The 12,307-nt window shown below is 40.7% G+C and overlaps 1 protein-coding gene across 1 annotated transcript; it reads right to left on the bottom strand.

The window, feature by feature from the left end:
• Positions 1-1,730: 1,730 nt before the first annotated feature.
• Positions 1,731-11,794, bottom strand: CDK10 (cyclin dependent kinase 10). Its single transcript, XM_075276345.1, has 13 exons — positions 11,631-11,794; positions 10,789-10,861; positions 10,552-10,623; positions 9,076-9,178; positions 8,878-8,959; positions 8,289-8,356; positions 7,795-7,847; positions 7,632-7,701; positions 6,576-6,635; positions 5,006-5,129; positions 4,246-4,385; positions 4,107-4,159; positions 1,731-2,461 (listed from the first exon to the last, which is right to left on the bottom strand). The coding sequence occupies exons 1-13, from the start codon at positions 11,733-11,735 to the stop codon at positions 2,364-2,366; spliced, it is 1,101 nt and encodes a 366-aa protein (XP_075132446.1). The 5' UTR covers positions 11,736-11,794; the 3' UTR covers positions 1,731-2,363.
• Between the last annotated feature and the right edge of the window lie 513 nt (positions 11,795-12,307).

The following is a 12,307-nucleotide window of genomic DNA, read 5'->3' as shown; positions in this document are numbered from 1 at the left end:
GCCTAACAAAGATTCCAGTATTATCGATAAAATAATGATTCTTATGATTAATGTGGCACATATAACATTATTATGCATTTTAACAGTAAAACTTTAGATTTCTGATGGAGTACACGATGCACCACTTTTTCCGACAAGGGGCCTATGGCTTAAAGTGTAACAATATGCACTTAGGCTAGATAATGGAAATATGCACCAGATTTACCAACCAGCGTCAGGTTACAGCCTCAGTGTGATTACTTGCCATTGACAATGGCTCAACTTTTCTTAGCAGTGGTTTTGATTTACCTTCCTTATTGTGTATGGTCTTTAGGCTGTTTTTGTGAATACCACCCAAGAATAAGAGTGTTTTGATTTTCTAGTATGCTCCAGTGAATAAAGTAAAGTAGCACCTTCACAAAATTGTTATTCTTTGGCTCATTAGAAAAGTGCACAATATAAATTGTAGTGAAGGTGGCTATATTTCTGAGTTATCCAGTCCCTTCTGGTCCTAATCTGTGTCATGTGACCAGTAATGAGACTGACTTACATCTCTCACACAGCCAGCTAATACCATGTCTTGCACTGATTAGAGGCAATAACCTTGAAACAGCAGTCTGCAGGTGGGACCTTCTTCTTTTAGAGAGTAGTTATCTTGGCTTGGTTAGAGACCCAGATTATGTAGATTGAGAGTCAGTGTCGGTCACATGATAGAGCTAAGACCAGAATAATAGAGCCGCTGGTAAGACCACATTCACTACAATTTAACGGGCCACAGAATACATATTTTGTGGGAGTGCTACCTAAATAATACTTCATTGAACTGGATTTTCATTTATGAACACTGCACCAATGCCATTTTGTAAACATATTGCAGCTCCTATTTACTGAGGCTCAGTTTGCAGTAAGAATTTTGCTCTGCTGTTGATCTGTATTTTCACTCCACGTACTGTACAGTCATCTGGTGTAGGAATATGACAGTTCCCCTGCATTAGGCCCAGTTCTAATTGATATACAATGTCAATAGTTGAAAACAAGTCAGTGTCAATTTTTTTGACAAAATTACTGCTGGTTTCCAATAACAAAAATAAACAAGAAAAATAGTACACTTAAAATGTAACTTTTATTAATGATTTGTAATATTCACATATCTAGCTTTTAAAAACATTAATAGAAGTTACATTTTAAGTGTACTATTTTTCTTGCTTATTCTAATTAGTGTACACATCCCAATTGGACCAGTTGCTTTGAGAAATACATCTTCTTTCAGTTGTTTCCAATAACAACCTGCAGAATTGTGAATACATGGTGTTTCTTAAGATCAGTTAAAGAACTCTACTTTAGAGCTGCATTCACAATTTAGCTAAACAGCTTTGTAGTATAATACAGATTGTAAATTAGAAGTAAGATGATAAGTAATACAATCGGGATCATTTAGAATGGAGGCTGCACCTGTAAATTATTTTAGGCATACTTTACATCTAGTTTTAGGCCATTTATTTTGTAACTATCTTAACAGGGGGTAACTTGCTGATCATTGCAGGTCTGACTGCTAGCACAGCAATCTATTCTCTTCACAGATTAATCTCCAGCAGTTCCTACTGAAACAAACTACAAAACCCCAGTTCTTGTGATCAGTAAGTTACTGCCTATACTAGGACAAAAAACAAAAACAAGAGGAAGCAGCGTTCCAAAGTTAAAAAAAAAAATCTGATGAAGTTTATTCACTCATAATGAGACATATATGACATTGCAGACCCTCAGTGAAGAAATTCTGAATCCAGTATAGGACAGCAGAGCTGTGGGGAGGACCCCAAGTATTACAATAGAACAATACAATTCAGGGAGTCTGGGTCTCCGGACCAAAGTCAGTCTGGAAAATGTGGAAAAATATACATTATGAATTGTCCAGACTGTATTTGCCTGTGTATAGGAAGCCTGTATTACATTGTCTATTAGCATATGTAGGCCACTGTCTAGAAAGTTCAGCCATTTTCCTTGTAGACAAAATGTGGGTAACATTGCCTAACATGAAAAGCCTACCACAAAGCACCAGTGTTTCTGGATTTTGAAGTCATGAGAATTATTCTTGTAAAGAAAGATGTTATTGAAAACATGCTGTTCACCCACTGGGTATCCACCTTCACCTGGGACTGAACCTCATAGGTTTGCCTGTTCCATTTGCCCAGATTACAAATAGAAACCAGGATTCCACCCAGCTCTCCCAATAAGCTTCAAGCTGTAACAGGATGAGCACTGATCTGTTGCCCAGCCATATCACAAACTGAGCCCTATGTGACATGTAGCGGATGTCCCATATCAATGCGAGGACACCTTATGTTCTCCATCTATGCTCCGATGCCTTGGCTTTACATCAATAGGTGTCACGGCTTGCAACGTTTAGCCTGATTCTCTGCCCCCAAGCTGCTGACTCTTTTGTTGCGGTGATGTGGAAAGGTTGGCATCAGCTGTGGCTCACAGGCTGCAGAGTAAACATATAATTATTCAATGGAATATTACAACTAGGCCAACAAGTTAAAAGCTACAATGGATTATTTCCAAATGTAAAGCACCATGGAATTAATGGTGCTATATAAATAAATAATAATAATAATTATTTCAGTAATCTACTAAAACAACAGATGACGACCCGTATGATCAAAAACAAAATTCCTGTGTGTGCTAAGTTACCCTTTCAGTGGCATCATGATAGCTATTAGGCTAAGGCCCCACATTGTGGAAACACAGCAGAAAAAAAAGCACTGCATTTTTACAGTACAAGAAAAGTGAATGAGAATCTAGTTACCGTATTTTTCGGACTATAAGACGCACTTTTTCCCCCCCAAATCTGGAGGCAATGCTGCAGGCCCCAGCACCTATGCAGGCGTCTAAAACCCCCATCCCGGCATCCGCCGTTCTATTGCCGGGATGCCGGGTCTGAACAATGGCGGCTGCTCTGCTGCAGAGTGGTCACCATAGCAACCGGGTCTAAAAAGCTAATGCCTACAATTAGAATGCATTCTAATTGCGGGCATTAAAACTTAACCCCCCCTTCCCCCCAAAATGTATAGAATACACCCCCATATCTTTAAAGTTGCAGGCCGGCTCCTGCGCGGCGAAGTTGCAGGAGCCGACCTGTTCTGGTGACAGCTGGGACCCAACTGAAGGCTCCCAGGCCTGTCACTGCTATATTACTATTGTGGTTGGTCTATGACCAGGCGTAATAGTAATGTAGAGAATCTCCCATAGACGGAAATACACTTGTATTGCCATATATGGGACTTGCAATCAAATGATTGCAGGTTCAGGCCAACTAGGGGGAAGGGGCAATAAAATAGTGAAGAAAAAAAAAAAAAAAAAAGCTTTAAATAAAATAAAATAAATAAAACATCTAAATCACCTCCTTTCCCTAGAATACATATAAAAGTAGAAAATTACTGTGAATCACACACACATTAGGAATCCCTGTGTCCGAAAATGCCCGCTCTACTGATATTTTTCAAACTGCCGTGTTTTTTTTTCACCGTTTTGCCTCTGATTTAAATAAAAGGTGATCTAAGCAATAGACATTCCCCAAAATGGTGTAACTAAAAAGTACATCTGGCCCGGAAAAAAAAACGCTCTATGGATCTCCGTACAGCTGCAGGGTCACCTGTCAATGTGGCCTTGCAGCTGTTGCAAAACTACAACTCCCATATATTAAATATTTTACCATTTTTTTTTGCTTCAAATTTTTTTATCCCTATTTTCGTGCTCTAAAACCTAGGTGCGTCTTATAGTCCAGTGTGTCTTATAGTCAGAAAAATACGGTAATCTCATCCACAAATTGCGGGGAAAAAAAGAACTGCTGAAAAGCTGCATTTAAAAAAAAAAAAAAAAAAGTGTGTAAATTTTAGCTGTGGAAACTTGAGTATTTTGCCTACAAATTTAATAAGGGAAGAAGAATCAAAGAGAAAAATGCTGCAGTTTTGCTACATGGAGCCTTAATCTTACAGATGCCAGATGTTGCACTTTAGTGTTGGATTCCTTGACTACCAGAACAGGAGCTGCTCGTACAAAGCTGCTGGTTCACATACTATACATTTTTACTATTTGATAAAATCAGAGAAGGCACACTAAAGTCTTACGTAAAGGTTTCTCCTTGAAATAGGAACTTGCCAGGCTGTCTTCTGCTGTAGCTCTGATAGGAAGACACAAAGATAAGTAAGTGATCTGTGTATCAGGATGAAAGGAGAGAGGCTACATCAATCACACTGGTTTCCTCACCTTTTTTTGGGATCATACATAAATAGGAAATTGAGAAGTCGCAGGCCTGCTTCAGAAAGCCAGGGAAACTTATGCTTTAGATTGTTGTATGGCTGCTTGCGCACCGTATATTGCCCGACTAGAGGTAGCTTAGAGAAACCCTGTTAAGAACATCAGTCATTGAGAGAAACAACGAGAAAAAATAACGGTACTACAGAGATTTAGATATATGATTCAATAGAAATCCCATATTCATTGCTTGGGCTGTCTGAAAGTGAAAATCCATGACTGAGGATAAGAAATGAATGCTATAATAATGCTGCATATAAAGAAACGTATAAGAATAGATCAGAATTGCATAGCATAATAAATATATTACGAAGGTCTGCCTTACACAATACACACTACTAGTAAGGTATGAGTAATAGAGAAAGTCCCCAATAGATTCCCCACTCTTTTAGCCAGAGCAGATTGCAAATCAGGTTTCTTATTTTTGGGAGCAGTGGTGAATGAATATTATATTACACAGATATACAATTATTTATATAACCGCCGTGTGATGTATCACATTCTCTGTAGTCGCCAGAGGACTGGAACAGTTCTGAAGCAGGGACCCTCAGGAACAGTTACTTGCTAAGGGCATGCTCATTCAATTTATAGTTGTTCAAAGGGGACAATGCCTTTAACATTTAAAAAAATATACATAATATATATATATTTTTTACAATTATTTAATTTATCTGCATAGTCACAGTTCAGTTCACCTTAGCTGCTTACATACCGGCCAGATAGTTTCATTAGGCGTCCCCAAGAGTTGTATGATTAAATCGATCTGCTGGATTTCTGAGGTACCAGGCAATAAAGGCTTGTGAGCCAGCAGCTCAGCCAGAATACAACCAACTGCCCTACAATGGAAAAAACATTATCATGGACATCAGCCTAAGCCAGTTTCACAGGTCTTGTAACATTACATTCATCGGTCACGTTGCTTGTCTGCAGCTCACTTCCATTCAACCATTCAAGGAAATGAAGTGGGGCTTGGTAAATAGTGGAGAGGCCACAATGCTGGTCCGAATGCTGCTATTTCAACAACTGATCAGTGGGGTGCTGGGCATCGATTAACACCAATATGGTATTGTCAACTTATCCCAAGGATAGGTCATGAATAAGCCCCACATTACAGAAAAGCTTCTTTTTTTTGTTACAGATTTTGCTGTGGTTTTCTGATCCAAAGTCAGGACTTGACTGAGAAGGAAGAAGTATCAGAGCTTCCTAAAGATTTAGGAAGATCCCTTTCCTTTTGTAACCACGCCTTGGTTTGGCTCAAAAAAGAAGCAAATTCTGCAACGAAAAAAAACAGCTTTCCTGCAACGTGGGATTTCAGCCTTAATAGTGATAACTAGATTATTTGGGGACTTTTCAGCCAGTCCCCATAGTACAGGTAACACTAGTGAACACAGAGAAGAAGGAGAAGGCAGAGCAACATGGGTGCCAGGTTCTGGTTCCGATTACATGACTCTGAGTCAGAACGAGCTTGCAAAATCAAGGTTCTAGGGAAAAAGCACCAAGCCAGCATGTTATAACAAGTCACACTTACCGAAGTGTCCTTGTATTCAGTAACCACTTGGTTCCCATTTGCCATTGACTGCCCCTTTACCACTAAAGTGGCAATAAATGGACATATGGGCATTAAAGGGACACTGAAAAGAAGGGGCAACACGTGACAAAAGGGCACCGACACAGCCCAGAATCCTCTGCCATTCATTGGACTCTTTAGACCATCAGTGCCCCATTCAATAATCCACAGTCTGTGGCTCCCATAAGGTAACAGACCCCCAGCAAAGTAATAGTGCCTCTCACAGGTAATAGTACCCCTGCAGTTAATAGTCCCCCAAAATTAAGAGCACCCCACATGTAACTCAGGCGCAGATTGTGTGGGACAAGACTCCTCACTGATAAGTCTTATTCGTCTGACTATAATCTTCCTCGACCTTCTGCCACTGGGTAGAAAATGAAAATGAATTGGACGCAGATGTCCACCTCAAATTCCTCTTCGTTTTCTGCTGTCTCAACTTAGCCTTACTGTAATGGTGCACTAATAGCGGCCCCCCGCAGGTAATAGTGCCTTCCCAGCTCCTGCACATACCGCATCAGGGTTCTTTCTCCACATGACTAAGAATTATATACAATTCCCCAATTTCACTGTGGCACCACTTGAGGTTACCGCAGGCTTAGATCCTTTTAATTCTCACACCCTCTACACATGAACACACATCTGCACAATTGCTATGAATTGCTTGTTAATATGAAGGCACCCTTATAGAGTCTGCAGTATACCCTGCTACACTTACCACATGTCAAGGGCTGTTGTCTGTGTTGTGCTTCCTAAAAGCAACTCAGGGGCACGATACCTGCAGTCGTAAAAGAAGCAGAGGATGACTGTCCAAATAATGATTCTCCAGTAAAACTAGAGACAATCCTAATCCATCAGAAATCCAACTTACGCTAGGTTCACACCTGCGTTCAGGGTCTCCGTTCTGTGCTTTCAGTCTTCTGCATGCCAGAAGACGGAAACCATAGACCGGGTCCGGCTGTGAGCGGCGGTGAGCGTTTTAGGCTCTCCGCCGTGAAACCGTTTTTTTTTTAATCCGGACACAGAGTACTGCATGTCCGACTCGGTGTCCGGATTATAAAACCAGGTTTCGCAGCGGAGAGCCTAAAACGGTCACCGCCGCTCACGGCCAGACAGCTTTCTCATCCATTCAAATGAATGGGTGAGAAAGAATCCTGCAGGTTTCCGTCTCCTGCAGGTTTATGCAGGAAATGGAAACCTGAAGTACGGAGTGCCGGCGCAGATGTGAACGAGCCCTAAGTATATCTGTGTATTGAGAGTTTAACCTTCATATTGTAGAAAGATCATGCAATACGAAGGGTTAGGATGTCCACAAAGATCAATCCAACTAAACTTAAAAGGGGCCCTAGACTATGATGAAACAGTGTGCCCCATGACTGAATTTCAGACAGGTGGCAGCACTTCTAATAGACAATTTTGTCCTCATTCTTGCTATACATAGGCTTATGGAGAAGTGAAGACCAAAGTGTGTGAATGCTGCTAAGTCTACCTTTATGAACTGTGCATATGACGCTCCTCTACATATTGTATCAGTTCCTCTGTTCTCGGGATCCAGAGGCCAGATCCTCGCTGATTATACTGTCATAGTATACCAGTACAAAATGGGAATACTCCTTTACCTATGATTTAACTGGACTGACAGCCTAATGACAGCCATTAGAGAAGACAAATACATGTAAGTGTTTATTCTAGATGAATTCGTCATAGACTGGGGTCTATTTATCCGTCACGCTACTGTGTATGTACTATGGGTGAAATTTGGATGGCTACTCACCAGAGAGTCACTACTTTAGGAGTCATCTGTTTTGCAGGAACACTGTATGCCCGGGCAAGACCAAAGTCAGCTGCAATATTGGATCATCAATAGTGGTTACTTATATTACTTATAACAATCTCATTATATTACATTAAGGGAATACAAATGTGATGTGGCTTACCAATCTTCACGCAGCCTTTATCAGTCATCAGTAGATTGGAGACCTTCAGATCCCTGGCCAAAGAAAATGTAAAATTTAGAAATACAAGAATGTCCTACTATTAGTCTCCACAGTCTCAGTAACACCAACAGGACTGTGGGTTATAAGTGGTGGAGAGTTAGCCGTCACACATGGGCCCCACGTACTACTTTAGTGTGACAGGATCTGTGGGCCTCTATTCACATCCAAAGCTCATTACATAATTATATTTTCTTGTTATTAGAGAGGAATATACTGCCCAGATGAGACTGACAAGGGTCACGCTTCTGACAGTGAAGTGGAGCTGAATTGCTGTATGTTTCCAATGATAACCGGGAGAATGAAAGTCAGCTATGAATATGAATTATTACAAGTCGGATTTAAGGAATTTCACTGTATTAATAGAAGAGTTACATTACTGAAGTCTAGCAATTGTTAATCAGATATCTGATTCATAACATTGACAAAATCATTACCTGTGCAATATAAAATTTTCATGCAGATACTGAAGGCCGGTGAGTAGCTGGAAACATATACATTTTACCTGTGTATTAGAGGAAAAAGAAGATACCACCATCAGCATGGAAAGCTAGTAAACTGTGACTATAGAGGTTCATAGGAACAGAAGAACAGAACAAGCCCATTGAGTAAAATATACCATACTCAGTTCTCAGCATCTGATACACAGAGAATGGAGCAGGAAGCAGACAGCTCTGTTCACGTGGTATTGTCCAGATCAGGTATTGCAGATCAGCTCCCTTTCATTTGAAGGTGACCTAAGCAGCAGTGACTTCGTTCCATCACTTCACTGAGATCAAAGCTGTCTGCTTCCTGCTCAGTTCTCTGTGTATCAGCTGCTGAGAACAGTGGATCAATTGGAAATCATTAATATTTTTAGCCTTTAACTGACAGATAGTATGAACAACAGGGTCAACAAAATACAGGATGTTTTATATACTGATTGTACTCAAACATTGGGGTGTAACTTTAAGACTCCCTTAAAGACCTTTACGTAAAATACAAAGATTTGGAGTATGAAAGCAATCACAACTATTACATAAGTACCTGGGCTTCGGAGAATGGAGTCTGCATGTTTTCCAGTAGACTGGCCAGGTCCTGCTCACAGTATCCCATGACTAAGAAAATGCTGTAGAAGCACACAAATGACAACCTCATAATACCATCAAGCAGGTAAAGACTTTAGATTATTCCTTAAGTAACTTGCAGATATTTTGTCTGTGGGTGAGACAGGGTTAATCTTACCTCTCTAGATGATTCCCAACAACCACTTCCTTCAGCTCCACTATGTTGGGGTGTCTGAGTTTTAAAAGCAGCGTGATCTCTCGGAGACTGCTAATGGGGATTCCTGAAATATAAAGAGACATTGATTTTTATAAATGATAATACTGCACAGTGTCCCTTACACCATATCTAATAGTTATCTGTGCATGATATATTGGGTCTCCCTCTAGGTTCTTATTGGTTCTACGAATATGTTTACACATCTATCATAACCGTACGTAACGAGCCAGAGCAAACTAACCCCTTAAAGGTTAGTTGGGATGAGTTGAAAAATACAACTTGTCCTGTAAAATCAGAATGTGGTACTACCTGAATGGAGCAATGGACGGGCAGTGCACACACTGCTCTGTTTATTTCAATAGTAGTGCCAGAGATAGCCGAGTGCTGTCCTTCATATGTTTTGTTTTTTATTGTTGCTTTTGTTTTTTTTACTGGAGTTGTATTTTTCAGTGGCACCAGTGTGGGATACCTATAACTTATTGATTATCTTTAACTCTTTATAGGGAAAAATAGTAAAAAACCTACAATTGAACAATGGCTTTTTTGCGCTATATATGTTGCACTGCTTACTGTGGAGTATATAGAACATTATTCTGTAGATCTGTACGATTATAGTGCTAACCCATATGTATAGGTTTTACTACTACTGCTTTACTGCACTCAAAATAACTATTTAAAATAATAATTACATTTTATTTACACGTAATTTTAGTAAATTACTACTAGGGGGCTGCCAACATGAGCAGAACAAGGTACATGTATGTCGTTCTGTGTTCACTACCCTTCGCAGATGACGTACATGTTAAGGGCTTAAGTTAGAAGATTACTTAAAGACTACAGGCATAAATCCCATGAAGGATCAATACAGAGAGTATAATAGAAAACGGAAAATCCTATTTAAATTATAGCACTAGAAAGTGTAAGGTGTGGCTATACAAGTTGATCAAAATGGATGCCAAAAACTAAAGGTTTCAAATTGACAATGGAGGTGGATTGGGGAAACTGACAAAGCAAGCATTGGACACTAAAGTCTCACGTGCAAAGATCATATGCAAGTAAGGTTCCTGCGTCCAGCAGCTGTCTTAGCTACTGGTCCTCTCCACCATCAGTTTTAGACTTTGGGCTAGATAAGGGAAAATACACTTTAAACTTCATTAGAGCTCTCTACCTGAAAGTATTGACCAATCTATTTGACCCGTATGGTACACCTCTGGTCACACAAAGGCTAGTGCAAGGAGATGCAACCTGCAGCTGCTGTGAGTCTACATCTCAAAGCGTGCTCAATTCACTTCTACGAAAGTTGCAAGAGCAGAGCAAGTATTCATGCTGGGAGTTGTAGGTCCACAACAGCTGGAGTGCCAATGTTTGCATACCCTTGTGTGTGCTGAATACTCCGGGTCATCTATGTATCAAAGAAAAAAATGAATAATCACTCACCATCCTTTTCTTTATCCATCCTAACTTTCTTTAGTGCTACAATTTTATTGTTCCTGGTATCTCTGGCGCGATCTGAAAGCAAAAGAGCTCTGAGTAAGTGACTATTATCGTGGCAGTTCGAGGGGTGAATGGAAACACTTGCAGCAGGGAACGTTGTGTCACATCATGGCCCAGTTAAAGCTAAATTCCCCTAAATTATCAACTAGGTGGGACAGATATTAGGGTGTGAATACTTACACACAATGCCATAGGTGCCTTCTCCAATTCGATTTAACTTTTCAAATTCTTTCACACTACGACATTGTCCAAGCTGAGGATGCAAAGAAGCAAAACAGAAATTAGTCTGGACACAGGTCAGGAAAGATGATATGGTAAGGGCCAAATAACAAAGAGGCCATGTTGGAAACTTTCAGCCGGTCAAAAATAAGTGTTTGGGATGACCAACCAATTTGTGCAGACTCATTGCATTTTATTTACTTTTTCATTTACTACACTGCCGCACCATTGGGTAATTTAGTTGTTCAATTAGTATCAATTTACTTACCTGGTCCCAGGGATGCTGATGATGGACCCCTGGGTCATGTGATCCAAGGCATCGTTCAGCCCCCGGGTGGCTCTGTCCCTTTCCTGCGATCACATAGGTAATTAATTAATTACCTGTGCTATGAGGTGTGGCTTTACTATAGTTAATCATCACCTATAACACAGGTAATTAATTAGCTATGAGATTGGGGAAGGAGGGAGGTAGAGGGCTAAACGTTGCTTTGGTCCTTCATCAGCATCCCTGGACCAGTTAAGAAAAATTAAAATATTCCATAGACAACCCCTTTAATGTTTATGGTCGTACAAAAATTGATTAAATAGCTGCATCAGAACTATACGCTTACGGAGATCTGCTTTGCACTCCAAATGTGAATGGAGGTCTGGCCTGGGGGTCTGAATTTCATTGCTTTGCCATAAAGACGGGGGAATGGTGGCAGGCAGAATAAGTGCCAAGAGCAATGTAAACACTGCATAAAGCCCACTCTATATTACACGTTCATCCCACCACTGCAGGCACATGTTACTCTCACACTCACCCTGTCCCCTTCAGGTACCGAAATAAATTTCTCCTCTCTGACACTCTTTAGACGGATCTGCTCCAGTTCTGGCTCAGGTTCAGGCTCTGCAGCCGCGTCGGTCATTTTGCACAGAGGGACTCTGCACGGGCTCCACGAACAGGAAAGACCGAGGATTTGCGGCCTGTGAGTGCAGCGTGTGATATACAGATCACGCCCTCTAGTGGATACTAGCGGGAATGACAGACGTACGAGACAAGCTCAGCAGTGACTGGTACAGGCGCCAATAAAGATGGAAAACTGCAAAAAGGCGAGGACTGTGTTTCCTTATAGCTATATGTGTGTAACGTATATGCAGGGACACATAGGCAGAGCCCAGCTTGCACTGGGGCCAGTATATTCAATGGGATTTCATCCATCACTTGTCTCTCATGGCAACACCTATTTTGCAAACTAAACACCCAGCCCAATCGATTGAAAGCTAAAGTCCATGGTGCAATGGCGTGTTTTACCATTACCCAGGTCAGTCACTACAATACATTACACAGCACCACTCTAGTCCATGAGGCTAATTCTGGTAGTGCAGCTAAACTCAATTCCCATAAGCTCTGGTACATGACACAGTCACATGGATTGCAGAGTGGTCATTATATATGATTTGTCCTCACAAGCTTTCTTTATGGCTTACCACCAAATTG

This window comes from Leptodactylus fuscus, chromosome 5 (genome assembly GCF_031893055.1).
Source record: "Leptodactylus fuscus isolate aLepFus1 chromosome 5, aLepFus1.hap2, whole genome shotgun sequence".
NCBI lineage: Eukaryota > Metazoa > Chordata > Amphibia > Anura > Leptodactylidae > Leptodactylus > Leptodactylus fuscus.
This window is presented reverse-complemented; position numbering and strand designations above follow the sequence as displayed.